The 20,711-nt window shown below is 36.4% G+C and overlaps 1 protein-coding gene across 11 annotated transcripts in view; it reads right to left on the bottom strand.

The window, feature by feature from the left end:
- The window catches only part of NAALADL2 (N-acetylated alpha-linked acidic dipeptidase like 2), a 466,113-nt gene that overhangs the window by 132,870 nt on the left and 312,532 nt on the right, over window positions 1-20,711 (bottom strand). For all 11 annotated transcript variants that reach the window (XM_051781725.1, XM_051781724.1, XM_051781723.1 and 8 more), the window contains one exon: window positions 12,918-13,068. In XM_051781725.1, coding sequence (XP_051637685.1) covers window positions 12,918-13,068 — 151 coding nt within the window. The remainder of the gene's footprint in view (window positions 1-12,917; window positions 13,069-20,711) is intronic.

Here is a 20,711-nt window from a genome sequence, read left to right as displayed (position 1 = left end):
ATTTCTTCCAGGAGTGAAAATTTGTTTTCATGTTGAAATACTAACTTTGAACACCATGCAGTAACTGTGGCACCTACCACAATAGCACAGTGGTCACTGCAACTGACCTTCCAGAAAACCTCCCTGTAGCTTTTCATGGATTCTCCTCCATAAGAGAATCATGAAGACTTGTGTGATGTTGCAGCAGATAATACAAACACTACTGGACCTTAAGGTTTCTTTTAGTCTTTTCTCTTTTTTTTTTTTTTTTAAATCAGAACCACTGAATCTGTCTCCTAATCAGATGGTGTAATTCCTTCAGCACTCTCAAAAACTACTTATGAACTACCAAGACAATTCCTTAAAGTCAGAGATAAAGGTAATATCATCAAGCGTTATGGAGTATGTCAGATAACTAACATATTTATCACCACATCAGAAACTTCTTAGTAAAAATTCTAGAATTAGATTTCATCCTGTCATCTTCCTTGCTGCACAGCACCAAGTACTGTCTGAGAAACCTTCTTTAATGTCTGCAATCTACAGAATGTAATAAGTACACACATTTCATCCATCCAATTCTCTCTTCAGAGTTAAAGCACACAGAAAACATTCACTCATTCTTCCAATTCTGACAATTACTGCTATTTTTTATTCTTTAAATTAGGTGGGGAACGAACACTTGCCATTTGGCTGTAATTGCATTAGATGGACATGTTAAATCAGGTGAATCAGTCACTTCTTACTTTGCCAATTACAGTAGAACTGTCACAGAAGTTTTCTTCTATTTTAACTTAAATGGCTGCATACTACCAATGAACAAAGCATCTTGTTCTTTGCCCTCAGAAAGACTGAAGTCCTGAAACTATTGATCAAGAGGTGAAGACTGGGAAATGAAACATATGACATAGATGATAATAAGAGGTGATTCAAATACCACAATAATTCCATAATACTTGACTCAAAAAAAGCTGAATTCTAGTTAAAATGAACATCTCATTTTGTTAATTAATGTTTTGGGTCAGAATTTAAACATGGAGAAAACTATGCAGAATCTGTTCAGGCCCTGTTATTTTTTTGTTATACTAAGTTCAGTGTTTTGTTTCCCTTCCAATCATACAGACATCTTTTCCAAAAGTGTTACAGACAGACAGGACTTATCAGCTGGACTACAAGGGAGAACATTATAAGGTATAACAACTCTGGAGCTTTCTGGCTTCCTGTCACAGTTCCCAGGTTCTTTTAAGCCATCATGTCAGAGATCACTTATATTGTTATTTTTTTCTTAATATCTGTGTCAGCAAAAAACTGGCTGCCAGGCTGAACTCATTCTAAAATATTATCTGCTCATAGAACAGTTCAGGTGGGAAAGGACCTCTGGAGATCATCCAGTCCAATCTGCTCAAAACAGGGTCAGATCAAGTTGCTCAGGTCCCACTGTTTTCAGTGTGTCTTCTCTGGGAAACAAGTTCTGTGTGCAAACTGTCCTACTGTTTGCACCCCCAACAGTAAATCTAGTATTCACAGTACTCATATATTCAAAGCACAACAAAGTCAAAGAAAAAAACAATGAAAAATGAAAGCTAGGATTTTTCTCCTTTTAAGGTAATCCAAGACATTAAAATGACTGTTCACAGACTGTTTCATAGTGAATGTACATGGAGAGAAACATCTTAAAAAATAACAGTACTTTCATGCAAGTTTCAGTTACCCATTTGTGCTATAACAGGACCACCAGGGAACAGGTTTTTTAACAGCTTCTGTGAATGACAGCTCCTCTCTCTGTTCAGGGCATGCTGCCTTTTAATTTTTTTATTCTACAAAGTTGAAGGAGAAATAGAGGCAAAGTATTTTAATAAACATAAATCCTGTAGAAACAAATCATAAAGAATCTGACCCAAAACAGAAGAGACACTAATATTCAATAATGATCTCTGTTAGGATCACAGGGATTTTAACTTAGAAATGAGTAGAGATTTGTATAGCTAAAAATTACTTTATTATGATTTGTGTTACGACTTGTAAATCTCTTGCAGTATTTCTACATATGCTTTAGGATTTGTAAATCTATTATAGGATTTGCAATTCAGCTTTTCATTTTACAAAGCAAATGAGAGATGTAGCTAAATTTTATCTTAAAGCACTGATTCCTAAATCAGTTCAGAGTTCAGAATTACAGGTCCATTGTGTAAATCAGAGGATAAATCCAGACTCTAGAAACACAAGATGTGTTTTGCCTAACAAGATGAAACTGCCAGAACCTCAAAGAAAAAAACTGAAGCTGTAAATTCTGGAAAACATTGCTGACCAGACTACTGCTTCTAAATGTTTTAACCATACTTATTTGCTATGCTTTGACGTGTTGTACTAACAAACAAAAATTATGTAAAAAGCATAAGTAATGCCTAACAACTATGACACCTACTTAAAATCCATGCATGTTTTCCTCATTTGCATTGTGTTTGGAGATTTTTTTATTTATTTATTAAACAGCAATCAAGCTGCACTTCTGGGCAGGATACTTCCTCCACTATACCGATGCTCAGAAGGCAATTCTTTCACTTAAAAAACAGAATGCTAACATTAAAAAGAGGTAAAAGTATCTAAGGATCTAAGGTTTACAAATTAAATGTGACTACAAAGGATAATTAATAAAACACAGTAGTAGCTACTTAATGCCTATATTTTTGGTACTATTGAATTTCATGCCTTCCAACCCCATCCCTTTAGAAAAAAAAACAAAACAAAACTAAACAAAACAAAAATACTTCCATGAAATTATCCATATAACCTTTATACAACTCTTCTTACAAGAGTCACCTAATGTTAGGTCAAGACATATTCCACTCATACAATCTTTGCAAATCCTATATTCTCTCTTTCCTGGTAGCTTTTAAAACATTCCTCAAGACAGTCCATGCCAGGTGTTGTATCTCTTTTTTTTCAGTGGATTATCAGCATATAATACTACTGCCCAGAGAAATGCTTTGCCTCTTACTGGCAAAACTCGAAAGTGCATCTAATGCAGCAGGTTTGATAGGGAATAGAGTACAAGGGAATTAATTCTTAGTTTTAGCTCACTTTTACACTTCATTTACTATTACAGTAAGCAAAATGGACTTTATAATATCCAAAAATTACTACTGCCTAAGTTCTAAATGCTGAAGACTTTGCAATGTGTGGTTCAATTCTCTCAGAGTATGCAAAATACTGCTGAAAATCCCTTGCAGTCATGGATTAAAGTAGGCTTGGCAGAAATCACATAGTGGACGAGTTGAAAGACCACTGATGCTTGGAAATCAAGAAAAAAAAGCCCAACAAACTTAGGCATTTTTAAACTGAGTAGACCAGCTGTTCTAAATTTAGTCTCCTTGTTATGAGCATCATACCAGAAAGGAATAGATAGTCACCACGTGTCAGCTTTAGCTGACATCTGCTATAAGAAAAAAAAATATTCCCTCCCAATTAGGCAGCACAAGCTGCCTAATTTGTTCATTACATATTTTGTAAAGGGTGGTCCCTATAGCACAATATTTTAAATAAATATGCAAATCATTGTGTCATTATTCTAAAAGATCTATGACTTTGAAGAGGTTTTAAACAACCCAAGAGGCTTCACTCCTTTTTTCCCCACTAACTCAACAGACTCACCTGTCAGCTATCTAAAATTACCACATAAGAAGTATTGGAAGTTATACACATTTTGTGCAAAAACTTGTCCTAATTGAAACTGAAACAGTTATCAAAGTTTCAGGTTACTTAGATCATTCTCACTGCCTGCTTTTGCACATGAAAAACATGTCAGATAACAAAAGCATCTGGCAACAAACTGACTGTTTCTCATTCTGGCATAGCAAATATTGACTGGCATCACTGCCTACAGGACACTCTAAAAGCACTGAAGAAAGAATATCTGAAAGCTGTGACTCCCTCCTTGTCAGAGACATTCTCTCACATTTATGAAATTCTCTTCTATTGCACAGCTGGCCCTTGACCATCTCTACCCCCAAGAGTTTTTTCCAGTACTATCCCTTTCCCAAAATGAAGCTCCACATTTTCACAGAGCAAACATTGGAGCATTTAAAACTGTTTTTGTAGAAGAAAGGAGAGAACATATTTGCATCAAAACTGATGCAGTCTCTTAATTAAAAGTCTTGCAAATTTGTGCCAGCAGCAGTAAATTCTCATATTCCTTAATCACTAAATCACTACACCTCCAGTTACATTGAGTGTACTTAGGCAACTTGTCCACAGGGGTTCATAACATCTCACCTAAAGACCATGCAATGGAGGTTAACCAGGCAGGGGAAGCTCCACTCATCCACTAAACACAGGACACAATGCCTCACCTCTTCCATGTTCCAAATGCATTTTCCAAGGCTACATTCTGCCATATCTAAGGAACCTTCAGCATCCAAACTGCAAAACAAGTGTAGCTTGTGATGTTGAGCAGCATGACAGAAGGAGAGAGTACTAGTTAGAGGAAGATGTAAATTCACTCATCAGGGCAAGTCCTGATGGGCTGGGAACCCTGAGTGAGGAGGGAACTCATGGATGTCACACTGAGGTCATAAAAATCTTAGGAAGTTCCTGGTGATGGGAAGAGGTTCCTCAGGATATAACAAAAGGAAATATCATTTGTATCACCTTTCAAGAAGGTGGATCTGTGATCCACTAACTAATACATTAGTTGATGTGAAGGTAACAGAGCAAATAAGCTTGGAAATACTCTCCAAAATTACGATGGCCAAGAAGATCACTGGACAGTGCCCCAGGCCAACTTGCTCTAGTCTTTTATCCTGTCCTAAGGTCTGTGATCCCTTTACAGACATCAGTATTGGACACATCCCAATCACTCCATGATCCATCATACTCTGGAGTCACTGAAATTACAGCCCAGTTTTGACAACATTCTATGTAAATTTACTATTTACCCTCTTGTTTCACAAGCTCCCTTCACCACTCATGATGTCCTTTGCTAACCAACTAAACCATCACAACAGACTCTCCTCTTTCCCATCCCCTGCTTCCCATCTTTTCTCAGTTCCCCTGGGCAGAGCATTCTTCTGTCTCCCCAAACTGTAGTGAATTACTTATGCATTTTAGTGTTCTGCAGATCAATACTACATAATGTGATAGTACACATTTATGTGACAATAAAGTATTTTCCACATCTCCATTTTATGATGATTAGGTTTTCTTCTGGGGGAGTTCCTACCTGTCTGAAAGCAGGAAGAGGTGCTATTATCTTTTTTATGCAGCTGCTGGGTATGGTAAAGCAGTGGGCTGGAACAGAGATCAAGTCAAATTAAAGACGGTTTGGTTTATTCTGGCTTTCAGTATTCAAACTGCACTAGGAAAAAAAATTCAATTATAAAACTAATTATATCTTTAATTGCTTAAACAATCAGCCAGCTGATTTTATGGTGCTCTTGATACTGTGCAGGTGCATTTGCAGGTGTTAACTCCAATATGTAAGAGTTACATTTAGTATCCCAACTTGAGCTCAGGAGCACTAGGAGGAAAAAATACCATGGTATTACAGATACACACAAATCCATGGGAAAGTTAGCTAGGCTTTATTAGCAAATACAGTCCCTTTATATATATGTGTGTGTGTGTATGTGTATATACATCTATACACATATCTATATCTACTATTTGCTTTATCTTCCTGTGAGGGGTATTTAAACTGCTTTACAATCATTCTGGTTGTGACATTTTTCCCTTTGGTAAAGTTATTGGTTCAATCTGACCAGAGTTTGTACTTGAGATAGTTTTGTTTCTGGCAATTACAGCAGCACTAATAACTAGTACAACCTACCAGAAATGCCTGCTTTTTACTCTGATGTGTCATCTTAGCAGGTTGCTTGAGTAAAACACAGTCTTCTCCAAAACACTTGCTTTGTACAAACAAAATCAATTAGGAAAAAGGCACAACTAATAATGAGTTGAGCCCAATATGTTCAAGTTGCTCATTCACTTAACCCTTTTACCTCTTCCCTCTATTTCATTAACTTTTACATAGAAGAGGAAAATTCAATATTTCTTAAAATTTAAACTGAAATTAATGGCTTTTTAAAATTTCCTTTCTGCGTACAAAACTAAATTAACACTTAAAAGCCCACTAAAATCAGCTTAAATTCACAAAAACATTCTGCCACCCAGCATTTCTTTTAATTGAACCTAAGTCTTCATTGAAAACTTAACAGCCAGTTTTAAATTTAAAATGCCTTAGCAGTGTTATTTGGAGCAAATCTTTTAAATTTTGACAGGTATATTTTTTCAGAATGTACAATATATCACCTGCAATGGAAGAAGGTGATAATTAAACTCAACTATGAGAAACACAGGAAAAGTAGGCCTATGACACTGAGGTTGTTTTATTGTAATAATAAAACCAGAGTTTTGGAGCCTACAAAACAAAGTCCACTCAAAAGGTTACTACTACCTACTGTTCTTAGCCCTTTCTGGGGCAATACCACTGTTCCTTGCTCACAGTCACCAGTTTGATAGTGGTGTAAGCGTTTCAGTTGCAATGAATAAAAAAATGTCTTCACAGGATGCAATTACCAAAACCTGAAAGGGACTGTATTGGTTTGCTATTTCTATGCATGTTTTTGCTATAAACTCAAATTTCAGGTACAAACACTGCTAAACTTTCCTGCCCATCTGCTGGACACTGCTGGATGGAAAGGTCTCAAGTAACAGTAGATTAATTGGGCTCTGAAAGGAAACAACCCTCACTCGAAACACACTGAAGCCACTGGAAAAGACTGTGAAAGGACACAGGATTAGAAGAAACCACAGTAATGCCAGAGAAGGGTGTTATGTATCAAATGACTGCCCACAGAGCAAGTGGTCCATAAATTTGGCCTTGAGCTGAGAGTCAGTTTAGAGGTTTTTTTGTTCTTAAAATGGATGGCTATATATTGCTACATGAGCAAACACATCACTGCCTCTGCCTCAAACACCCCTCTGCCTTTGCAAAAGTAATTCCTTTCCTCACCCACAAACATAAAGTATTTCTTCACAATATCCTGTCTCATCTGCTTCATCACATCATTCCCATATACAAACAGATGTATACAGGAGTCCTCAAAAAAAAAAATAATTTCCTGATGTTGTAAAAAACATCCCCCATCCCAAATTCTTATCCCATGGAAAGACATTTGATTTCAACCAGACTCTGCAGGCACCCCTGTAGTAGCAGATTCCAAGACACCAGACAGACTCACTGCCATGCAGTTGATGTTTGCTGTCTTGTAAGCACATCATAAATTAGCTCACTTGCACAAATTACGTTGAGCTGCAACATGGTGTCAGTAAAGCTATGGTAGGATTAGTTTCAATCATGATTGGACAAAAGATTTAAATATGCTAAATTTACTCACAAATTCAGTAGCTTCAAAAATCTAACCTGGACACCATTTAAAATGCTATTTTTGCTGAATGAGAGAAAAAGTGGCTTCACTGGAAAACGTTCTGTAGTCAGTCAAGGCCGTTTAGTAGTAGTTTGAAACTGTTTGAAATGTCAGAAATATTATGAAGTCAACTTACAAAGCATCAGGAAGCATTTAGTCTGTATTTTTTCCACTGAACTAATTTTGCAGCACAGGAAGTACTGATTTGTTGTTTTCAAATAATTTGGTGTTCTCCACTTGTACATTCCACTTCTCTTATAAATTCACATTTTTAATAACTTTTTTATTGAAACAGAGAAAAGTTTTGATATGCTTCACTATGGCATTTGCAGGAGTCAAATGATACAAACACTGCTAGCAAGCCATTGCAGTACCATTGGCAGGGATTTATCCTCTCTTCCTATAACACTAGTTAAAAACAATCACAGCATTTTCAATTCAAATTTTCTTCCTCTCCCCAACAATAAAAAATTACAGGCAGCTTAGTAGAAGACAAAATGATATCTGATATACAATACAGAGGTTCACTCATTCAAACCTGTGAGCCTAAATTATCTTGATGTCCAACTAACTCTCTCAGTTTAAAATACTTGTAACACCAACTGAAAGCCAGACAGCAGGAAAAACTAAAAACCATAAATCCAGAAAAACCTCACAGTACATAATTTGGAACTTACATAGAAATTTAGTTGCTTTATTATATCCTGCAAAATCTGAAGAGGCAGATCATGGATTCAGACACCTTTTGAACTATTAGTGCTACATGTATTATAGAAAATCTGCTGAAATTATTACTTACTGTGCTCACTACTCAAAAGCCAGCATTTTCCAAAGATTTACCTCTCTATTGCCTTAGCACAGATTTTTCTTCATCCAGAAAAAAACCACAGTATATCAGACAGAGCACTGTAGTTGGTATGATAAAGTGTGTGATTTTTTTATGGCAACCACTAAAATTATGTCGTAAGTACAAAATAAAATGATCAAGAGTACGTGTAAACCTATATATACTCACACCTAAATTATAATATGGAACTTCAGCTTTTCTTTTTCGCCAGCTTCAGTCTGTCCTTAAGGAAAATAAAAGAGCAATATCTAGACACCTGAATGTAGACACTCACTTTACATCAAATTATCTTCACAATGCATTTATCTGATGTTATTAGCTGAAAATAAACATGCATTTTGAAAAAAAAATATATATATATTCCCAGAATCATTTCCACAGCTGCAAAGGCAAGCACAGAAAATATATTCTTGTCACTCTGTTTTGTTCTTTAAAAGAACAGACAAACCAGGGCTGAGGACATCTTGTAAAAAGTCATGATGATTTATAACAAAACATTTTAGAACATATGTTGCATATGCATGGTTAAAACCACGACACAACGTGCTATTTTCCAGCTCACTTCTGCTCAGCTTGTTATTTCAGAGGAGTAAAATATCATGAAGTAAAGGACAGTAAGGACAAACTCATATTATTAGGCAGGACACATCTAAGCATACAGAATCACAGGGCTGACTAAAAATAAAGTAGGTACATATTTCCATCACAGCACATACCTCCTTACCCACACCCCAAGCAGTGGTAGTAGTTCCCTGTGTTTGCTGTGGAAGAACTGGCTAAGCTCCATTTAAGAATGACACAAGACTAGAGGTAAATGACATGGGTTTTTTAGGATACATATTTGGTGTTTAACTTTGGTTGAACAGAGTGTGGTGGGTAAACCTTGGCCAGGTTCCAGACACCTACCCAGCTGTACTTTCATTCCCTCTACCCAACAGGACAGGGGGGGAAATGAGATGGAAAAAATCACTGATCACAGTAAATACAGAGAGATCACTTATCAATTATCATCAATGCTGAGTGTCAGCAATTGCCAATTAAAACATATTGGATAGTGAGAAACAAAACCAAAAAAACAAGAATAGCATCTCTGCACTGCCCTTTTCCAGGCTCAGTTTCACTTCCCTTCCTGTTCATCATTCTTGTCCTCTCTCAAATATGTTTTCAGAGGCATCACTGACTTCGCTGATGGCCTCAGCTGTGGCCTGCAGTGGATCAACACTTCAAAAATTCCTTGCTTTCCTTTTCCCTTCCTATGAAATCAAACCTTATTAGCAATGTTTGAGGAATGCTTGTGTCAATTCCTCTGTCTAAATAATGTTCGCTAGTCACAATTATAGGGAACCAAGCGTTTTCCCTGTGTTACTGATTTTTTCACCCAAATTCCTGTAATATGGCTCACATGACAAGCTGTTACAATGACTCAAAGCAGGGACTATTTCAAAACATACCCTTTTTTCATACTGCATAACCTCTGCATAACAATTCTCTAAAATAACATTACACTTGAAACTCCAGCTGATACCGTAAGATTGTATTTTACAGCTGTTATATTTCAGCAGTTTTAAGCTCACAGTATTTTCTATGATGCTGTCTGAATTCTTCATGAAATATTTTCCATTCCCCCACTGCACAGATAGGGATTTTATTACGAGGCACCTTATCTCATGGGCAGGGTTCTTAATGCTTATCACAATGCCACTTTTCTATTTACATACCAGGATTGACAAATAGATTCTATCCATATTTTTGTTTACTGAGCCATTTCTTGTGCAGAAACAAATTTGATTTAAAACAGCTCTGAAATCTAGTGATGGAGAAATCTAATATGTGTCTGCCATACAAAGGTGGGTGAAAGGAGTGCAGCAGTCAAAAAGACAAAATGGAAAAAGAAAAGTAGATGGGGAAGTCACTCAAGTTTTACACTGTTCTTCTAAACTTTATTTGCGGGATAATTTTTTGCCATGTATGCCTCTTATCTCAGGTTTCTTAATCCCATGTGTTTAATTCCTTGAGTTTCACCCCCTGGATCTATTTAATTTCGAAAGCAGGAACACAGAAGAAAGATTTCTAAAAATGAAGGACACTAGTCTTTGGCAATCGGAATCATGAAAACAGAACTGATGCTCACAAAGGCTCATACAATTGTTTCAGGACTGAGATGACACAGGAATGGAAGAGTCTTAAGAACAGAAGAATTAAATTATAAAACAGAGCTGGAGAAACTTTTATATAAGTGCTGTTCACTTCCCCTTGTCATCATCACTTTTTTCCCTTTGTTAAACAGAGATCAATAAAATCATCCCGCTCATAGGTAGTTGGCATCTCAAACCCATCCTCAAGCTATTTCTATACATTCAAAATAATTCATATGCAGTAGTGTAGCATTTAATCTTCATGAAACAGAAAATTTGAGCTGAAATCTCATGAGAACTTCAAAATTTTCTCTGAATTATTAAATAAATCCCATTTTAAAATGCTGCCAACTTTAAGAAAAGATCTGTAAATTATATAATTTCCTGAAGACTTTTTTTCTAGGAAAAAACTGAAGCATTCCAGTGCTCTGATAACACAGAGAAATTTGTTTTCAGAATGTGAAAAACATAGGCAGTAGCATGAAAATACAGGTTTTCTACCTTTTATTCACTGAATACAGTGAATACAGCTTTGGATCACTCATTTTACAAGGAATTTCCCAGTAAAAAGAGAGAATGGTGGTAGGAGCAGTCCCGGAGATTGTGATAGTAACAGTTCTGCTGGCAAAGTGTGAAGTGCAGATGGTGTCAAAGATATGCCAATAACTTAAGCAGGAGTTTCCAATAAAATCTCTTGTCGTGTATATTATACTCAGTGAATCAAAGTGAAAGGGGCAACCCGGGCTCTTTGGCTCTTTTATTGCACACTTAGGCAGTTTAACTACAGTGTATGCAAGTGCATCCCTCAGGGAAAAGGCTGGGCTCCAGATGTGTTTGTGTTTGTCCCAGGTATAAGCTATCTCTAACCAAGTTGGTTCAGAGTCTCCAGAGAAGAAAAGCCATCATCAGAAACATGGAAATTATTTCCATCTGATCTACCTTCCAGTGACAGAACCATAAAAAAGAGTTTCCTCAAATATTCCTTTGAGCTCTTTCCAGCTCATCACTGCATTCAATGATCAAAATATAAACGATTTTAGAACGTGTTCTCCTCCTGCTTATGAACATTGCTCAAAGACTTAAAACCACAGACAAGCCATGCTTAAGGCTTCTACTTCACCATCGATGTACTTACAACACCATTCTCCACATAATTAAGCTTCTTTTCCCCAAACTGGAGATTGGAATGCACACTGCCAATGAGATCTTTTACTGATAGAAAACCGACACATAAGGTTTAGACACTGAAGTGGCATCTTCATGTTAGTATATCTGTTTTAATTAGCTTTACTTTTCATGTAGGGTAAATAAAACATTAAGGAGTCAGCCAGACAGATACACGACAAACTGTTGTTCAAATAGCTCCATGAAATGAGCAAGAATAAAGCTTGAAGAGTGTTATATTTACCTCTGTAGCTCCCAGGGCACTTTTGAGAACACTGGGTCAGGTACACTGAGACATTGAGAAAATGTGCAATTTCTTTCCCACTGAGCTGTCAAGGCATTCATGCTGTGAACAGCTAACACCCCTCTTTGACAACCAGGCAAATATTTCTATTTTCTGCCATTCTAGTCATGAAGTATCTCAGCATTGCCTCAGTTGATTTAGTGCCAATTCAAGTTAGACTTTAGATGTCTGAGCTAGTAACCGGACAAAATATTCCTGATGAAGCCTTGTCACAAACTCATAGACTGCTGTTTAATACATTTCCAAATAGTTAGATAGTAAAAAAACTGTAAAAGCTGAAAATGCTGCAGAGGAGCAGAACACACATTCACTGAACTGCCAGATTGGAGATTTAAGTAGTACATGCAAGTCAAATATGCTGCTGCTTCTATTCATTGTTAGCATTGCTTTAAAGAAAATAAACAACAAAACAACCAATAAAGTTATGTAAGACTATGTCATTCCTTGAAATCAATTCTCTATTTCCCATCCTTTGAAAATACACGTACCTAGAGAAGCATAATTGATAACCAAGCCTATCCAGGCAGAACTGAGGCAAGGCTAAATGAACACATCCTATTCAAGTGATAATTGCACATAGATACTATAAACATTATTCTTCTTACTCAAAACTTTTCAAATACAAATGTCTGTTCACACTGTGCTTGCACCTATTGACCAGGAGTTTCCATTAACAATACCATAAAAGTGGAAGACAGAATGAAGGGAATATATCTTTTGGTGGGGACAGATCCCATGAAACCTGCTCAGAAACCACTGGATCAGGACTTCACAGCCTTTTTTTTTCATGGGATAAGAATAAGCAGTCAGTAATAATGGTTCAGTGTGTGAATACTCAAATACAAAAAGCAATAAAATATATTATTTAGAGTGCAGACTTTGTGCCAAGAGCTCAAAGCACTTTTGAGACTGGATTCCATCCTCTAAGCCACGTTGCATTACACGCTCTCTTACTCAGAGCTTCTATTTCAGGCAGGATTTGGCTTAGTGTTTTAACTCCCATACTTAAAATCTACAGAGAACGAAAATGTCCATTAACTGAATATGCCTTGAACAGTACTTACCAATACTGGCATAGTCAGGTGTTGATGGATCTCCTCCGCTGTTCAAGGAAACCATAAAAGCTTTATCAGCAAGATCTGTGGTCTTTGGTAAGTCACAAGGGTCAGTGTAAAGAAGAACACCACCAAAGCCTGCATCTTCCAGCAAGGAAAGCTGGGGGAGCAAACCAACACAGGTGACTATTAACAACAGCAGTGCCAGAACACATTATGATTTATTTTAATTAATGTTGAGATAGAGGCTTTATCATGCATCAAGCTCTCACCACATAATGCTCTGTACAAACAAATTAAAGACAGGTGCAGTGCCACAGCATTTGTAGCATAGAACCAGCAGCTATGAAAAGACAAAATCAACCCCCCAGAAAACTATTTGAAGTCATGTTTCCCAACTCTTGCCAAGAGCTTCTTTCAAAGCCTAATGACAAAAAAAAAAAAAAATCTTACTTTTTCATGGTATGTAGCATCCAGAGGAAACACAGTGCTAAGACTGACTACAGTTGCATCTGAGATTTGAAACTGCTGCATTTTCACCTCTTATTTTGGCAGAGAAGGGTGGTATGTTGGAGATTTCCTTCAGAGGATGTACTGGTCATGATGCAGTCACATACACAAAGAGATATGACTGGAGTCACTTTTCTCCCTGCTCACTGGACACTTGCTCGGCTTACAACCCTAACAGATTTTCATGTGATATATAAATACCACCTTGAAAATGCCTCAGTTTTGAAACTAATCTCACTAAAACATCTTGAGTTGATATTCCATATATGTAAGACACTTTTACTTAGTTCACCTCCTCAAGGACATGTGCATAGCACATGCTGGATGTTCGCATACACTGGCACAGGATTTCTGGACACAGTCTTCACTTAAGACAGAAAACACAAGGAGTTTACAGATCATTAAAAAAAAATAAAATAAAATTAAAAAACCCAGTCTATCTTATACAACCTTGGAGTTTGCCTCCTGTCAGACAAACATCTTTATTCTGTCTCATTAGAACATCGAAGCTTGAATTGGAACTTCTAATTAGCCTTTCCAAAAATCTATAGATCTGGGGCAGCAAATCAGGCAAACTTCCCCAAAGTCAAGGACAAAAGCATTCAAGTACCATAACTTGTAGCAGCCTTTTTGACTGAAAAACCTCAGGTTTTCCCTTTCATAGAGAACAGAAAAATAACGGGATTTTATTCCAAATCATATGAAATCAAACTGTAATGTGGCAAATACTCCCATGAAACGAGATGACCTTTCCGTGTAATACTCTGCATATTTGGAATTGACTGAAGACTACTACAGTGATACAAAGCTATATTAATTTCCCAGACAGAAGTAATTCGGATTTAATTTAAGGATTATCTTACTATTCACTATGCTGCTCTACTTTGTCATGCTCTGCATGCTCTGTCATACTCTGCATGACTTTGCAAATGGCTCCAAGTGCTCTGAGCAATGACTGCAGGTATGTGGTGTTTCTGAACTACACAACTCTGATTCCACAGGAACCCGAGGACTTGTTATTACACCTCTGGTTCTTAGTTCCATTGTCCTTCTCCTATATTTTAGACCCTTCATTGTTTCCCGTGTGTGTATATATATATAATTTTCAGTTTATTTCCTAGCTGCTGATATTAAAGACTGTTTATGCAGAGTTCTTTGTGGTTTTACAAGTATGTAAATTACATGAATATATGGTATTCAGTTGAAGCCTCATAAGCATTTGGTGTTTAGTTCTGCTTTTCTCAACAGCTAAGACAGAAAAAAAAATAAAAATAGCAGCCTACTATTTGCCATATTATAAAAATAGCAACCTACTATTTGCCATTTCTATAAGTAAACATATTTAATATTGTGATTTGGAAAGATTTTGACACTCGTCTGAATTCAGATAAACAGAAGCAACTGAACCTGTGAATCAATTAATCTCACATATCTTGTTCAAACAAGCAATCCATGGATGAAAAGGCATTCTTTGAGAGAACTCTATTCAGATGAACAGGAGTGTGAGAGTGAGAGAATGGGACTAACACAGATGCTTAAAAGTAAAAAGGGTTAAAAAGGTATTACAGACCATAAATGTAATGAGGGAATAGAGATTTCCTAAATGGTAGGTTCATTAATTATTGTATTGTTCTGTTTCCAATTCATGTCCATGTTCATATATTCAGCCAGGATTTGACTGCACAAAAAAGGGATGGGAAAACTATGGGAGAAGAGGGGAGATTTAAAATAACAATTGCCTTTTCCTGCATCCACATCCATTATCTTTTTATTAATCCCTAGTTTATTTAGTAGCACATAAGACAGGAAACAGAGATGCTTTCTTTCTTTTTTTTTTTTTTTTTTAAAGAGAGCTTTAAAAACTTTGTACTTTACAAAAATCACTATTAAACTCCTACACGTCTGTTATTCACAAAGTGCAGCAACCACTGCTGCCATGGCCACAGTCTCTAGTAGAGAGATGTGTTGCACATGTGAATTATAAAACAGCTTTCAGATTTCAGCTTTAATTGCTGCTTTTTAACTTTACAACAGTGACAGCACAACTATACCAACAATAAATAGGTATTGTTGATTCCATTTTCATGTTAAATAAGTCAACAATTTACTAGCCATAAACTGACCTAGCACAAAGAATCCAAGGAAGGTATTGCATATTTTTTTTTTTTACATTGAAAAGGTTGTAGATTAATTCCTTCAGGTAAACCAGTGCACATCTATTCAAATCAATGGATTATCTTATATTGCAAAACCATCCAACAGTAAAATCTGTTCCTCATGGTTTTGGGTGTACGCCTCCTCCATCTCTCAAAGCCACAAATATCTCAGAATAAAACAGAAAATGCAGAACCCTTGAAAAGAGATGCTGGTGCCCACTGTTAACCCTTTAGTTATTTATAGTTGCTTAAATATTTAGTTTTTAGAGTAACTTAAAAAAATGTGTTTCAATCCAGTATATTAAATCAGCCCATAAAACATTCTGGACTCAGTTTGATCTAATATGAGATGCTTTATCAAAGGCTATGTCGTGTAACTGGGGACAGATTAGCCTTGTAAACTCTATACACCATAAGGCACCATTAAATTGCCTTTTAAAGATGATATGGCTGAGGTAGTGGAAAGATGGATTGCCACAGTCTAGAGAACTTGGTTTGGCTCTAATGAGAAAACCCAAAGCTACTTCTCCATTTTAACTGCACCATCTCTGAAATGTAGCAGAGGAAATATTTACCTTTCGCACTGACGCACAGGTAACCGAGATCAGGTCTGTACATTTGAGACAAGCTTTACTGTTGAACTTTGGTCACAAACCTACTTCAGGTATTGGGTCAAAAGTAAGCAAATTGAGCACAACTCTTTGATGAGGGATAAAAAAAAAAAAAGGCAACAAGAAACAGGGGGCTGCTACCTTTCACAGCTGGTTTTAATGAGTTTTATCTCACCTGAGGCTAATGTGTACCTTCAGGAACACTTCATTAGGGGTTATATTGGTGATCTGAACACAGGAACAAACACAGGAACAAAGAGAACAGACTACAGCCTCCCTGTGAATCTCCAGCATAATGTGTAAGAGCTGTCCTTAAATCAAGGGGATAAACAGGGAAGCAATGCAGAAGGTACTAGCCTCCAACTGTATTTGCTATCTTTCACCTAACAGCAGAGTCTATCTCTCTGAAGATCTTTTCCCCTCATCTCCTCTTCTCAGCTGAGACCATCCTTGCACCTTCCAAGCAAGCGATCAGGTAATCAGGCTCCATTATTTTTCAGAGAGTACATTGGACTGGTTACCTGCTAAGCACAGAGCCTCAAGAAAGATTAAAAACATGTACATTGAGGCATGTAGCTGTTTAAGCAGCACCCTCACTTTCAAGCTGAAAATAAAGGATGAGTGGATCTGCACTACTTGGATGTTCTGCTCACAGGAGCCACATCTGGGGTTGAGTTTAAGCTGTCATTTCATGGGCAGAGAGTGGAAAAGCACATCACACTTCAGTCTCACCTGGGTTACAGCAAGTGAGAGCGCAGAGATAGCTAAGAAAGGGCTTCCTACACTATTCTCTCATTGCATCTGAGCAGCTGAATTGAGTCTCTTTAGTCAATTCCCAGCAATAGTTCTGTTCACAAATAATTTAGGAAGTGGTAATGCATGATCAACTGATGAGGGGCATCAGAACACAGTATATTCCTAAAAGTGATGGTTAACAATGCTTATGAACACAGCAGACAAAAAAAAAAAAAAAAAGATGATGTATGTAACTGTGGATTATATCAGCCTACCAACTACATCTAAAAAATAACATCTCATTATTACCAGTTCTTCCCACTATATTTGCAAGTGAGAACCTTCTTGTGCCACTGCAGAGACAGTTCTCCATCTCATAGTGTTCAATATGCAGACAACCATAGTATCAGCAGTTCAGTTTGATGGCTATGACTTGTAAGTTATAATACCAGCCCTATTATTGACAAATATTGCCTCTGTAAGTAAGATTCCTTTAGTTTGCTTTCTATGCCTTTTTTTCTTTCCATTTATATGTCTCGGTCCACAGTAATGACTGAACCACTGATTAGTTGGCACAAAAGACTTATTTCATAGAACAAGTATCTCAATATATTCCGTGCAAGTTTAGCAAAAATGGGATATTGAGTAGACAAGAGGTAGATCCTGTTAATACACCTCACTGAGAAGGCATTAATTAAAAGCAGAGAGCCTACCCCTTAATGGAAGGGGATAAAAACACAGAAGAAATCAAAAGACAGAGAGTAACAATGTAAAAGGATACAGAAACTTGGGCCACAAAATCCAACCTCGAGAAACAAAGCTGTGCAAAACCTCTTCACTAACCCATGGAGCAACCTGTTCTTTTATCAACTGATACATTATGTAAGATAAAGCAGGTTCAGGGGAGGACACATTGGTTTACAATTCTATATAGTGTGCGACTTTGCCATCCTTATTCAAAACAAGTAGCACCAACAGTGTGTCTGGAAAACTTGATTTAAAATATAGCAACTTTCAAACCCATTTCCCCACTTGTATATACACTGATGAGAGATTTTCAGCATTTGATAAATCAAATTCTAGTGCTGGGAAAAAAAATGAGCCGTATCTCTCCACTTTACTAGATGTTCTCTACTGTTCCTATGCTCAATACAAATCCAGCGACATTTTCTTATTAGATCTAATTCTGCTTTCAACTCTATTACATATGTCTTCAGACTTTTGATTCTTACATACAGCTAAAATGTATCAGTAGATAAAACAATATAAACTAGCTGCACAATGGTATTTAAGAGTTCTCTTTTACCTCATTATCCCATATTGCCAATGCTATGTTAGCATATTTTAAAAGTCTACATTTCAAAAAGACCTTTAGCACACCATGCTGTGTTCACTCAAAAGCATCTGAAAAATGTAGTTCTCATCTTCAGAAGGCATTTACATGCTTGGATTTCACATTATTGAACGTGTGTATCCTGGCTGTATCCTCACTCCTGTACACAGGTAATTATATTAATACATAACATTAGGCTATTCATTGAAACTACTCACAGGTTTTTGAAGGCCTTTCTATACAAAAAATATGTCTGTGTCTGGTAAATAAAGAGATGAAAGATGCTTTAGCTACGAGCACTCACAGAACGCTTAAGAATGGAAATTTTTTAAACCTTAATAGGGCAGTTTGTATTCCTTAAATCTCTTTAAAGCTGCACACAAAGTGGCAAAAATTATATTTTACACAAAGACTCTGTAATTGTAAATGAAATCACAGTTCATTAGACAATAAAGGCCTTTAAGTGTCAGCTACTGACAGTGCAACAAAAATAATATGGGATCATGTCATTATTCTACCATACAACCTATTCTATATAACTTTAGGCCAAAAGTCTTCCTAAAGGCAGATTCACAACTGTACTGTTTATTACAAAAATTTATTACAAAATTACTGTTTGTTACAATACTAACATAGTAAAACATGGATGTAAAACATGGACATAACACATTCACAAATAAAAAATTATTTCCCAATTATATGTTGATTGTCTGTACATAACTGTCATCTCCTTTTCTCTGCCCCTTCCAGGTAATCCACAAAAATTTGTATGCAGAATTTTATATTCAAAGTAGTTTAAAGAAGAAAAACTAATTATCAAAACAAATGATACAATATACACAATGATATGTCAGAGGAAGAAAGAAACATTTATTATATTTTTGAAATAAATATCTTCATAAAAATTGCAGAAGTTGTATCTCCTATAGTCATTACACTGCAGCACAATATCAGCAGTAATTAAACAATAATAATCAGTTTTTAATTGCTGCATTTTTTTCAATTCATAGTGCAATGTGCAAAAGACATGGTTCATTAATCTGAGACACAGCTTTACTAGCTGGACAGGTTAACAGTTATTAACTGCTCTTTTCTACTGAAGTTCCAATTAAAATCATAGTGCTCTGAAAGGATCTCCCATCTCTTTTTATTAATTTGCAGCACGTAAAATTACCAAGCCAGGGGAAAGTTACATTTAAACTGTTGGAAGATCTCACTGACAGAACATCTTTATTACTGTAACAGATTGTTTGGGTAGAAAACTAAGACTTAGGATGCTGCAGGTATAATTAGATGCCACTGTCCTCTCAATTACCTACTACAATACAGAGCACTTGGAAGACGCAGCAGTAACACAAACAAAACTCAAAGTGAAAAAACCCAATCGACATACACATATCTTCATTTATATACCACTCTCCCAAATTGTATATTTTTTAACAAGTAAGGTAGCAAAGGTCCACTTTGGTTTCAGTTTGATTTTTTTAATTCTGTACTTAACGTTTAATCACACTCCTACATTTCCGATCACACAGATCTAGGGACAGTGTTCAAAGGAATTCTGTGGCAAAACTCTGTCTGAAGAGGTTTGGGCTGATGAATCCTCAAGGTGCTGTGTTAAGGTTGTAAAAGAGATGGAGGACACAGCCAATTTAATGGCTGCTACATGGGAATGATGAAAAGAAATACATCTTTCCAGCTCAAACACTGTCCTTGTCTAAGGAGTGACACTATTGTTATATTGAACAAACAGGACTGGGAAAAGGATTAAACTGCATAAAACTTCAAAAAGCTATAAATGCATACATAGTGATATCATAAATGACCGGCTATTGCCTTAAAGGTCTTAGAAGGTGAAAAACATACTGCAATGGAATTTAACAAACTATTCCTGGCATCCAGTGACATATATAGGAACAATACAAAACTAAATACTTTCTCTGCATCATGGCAAGACCTTAAGACTTTGATGTAGTTACTATTAGAGGAATGAGAACATGAAGTGCATTTATTTGTGGAAAGAATCTGATGTGCATATTTAAGATTTTTAAGACATTTTTATTAATCACTTTCCAAACTAAAACAGTCTTTCACAATTTTAAATTTTCAGAATTTTGTCCTTTTGATATCTAAAAAATTATTTATAAGGAAAATTTCCCTTTTGTATTTCCTGGATGCCCTATGGAATGCAGGAAGAAAAGCAGCAGGAAAAGGTAAGAAACTTTAAGCACAACAAAACTGATTCAGGAAGGTTCATGAATATCAGCTTTTAGAAGTAAAAGAAGAAGTTGTTTTTCCTTAGTGCAACTATTTTAAGAAGAAACCACTGGAGGGAAGTAGGGTAGGTTCCAACAGTCCTAGCCCATCAGTTTGGAGCACTAATAAATGTCCATACTAGTTCAATCCCTTTCTGCACTATATGTGGCCATGAGGAGTCCTTGGAACACTTCAGCCCCAC

This window comes from Manacus candei, unplaced genomic scaffold (assembly GCF_025592945.1).
Source record: "Manacus candei isolate 608988 ecotype Guabito, Panama unplaced genomic scaffold, ASM2559294v1 h1tg000015l, whole genome shotgun sequence".
Lineage (NCBI taxonomy): Eukaryota > Metazoa > Chordata > Aves > Passeriformes > Pipridae > Manacus > Manacus candei.
The sequence above is the reverse complement of the archived record's forward strand: the minus strand, read 5'-3'. Positions and strand labels throughout refer to the sequence as shown.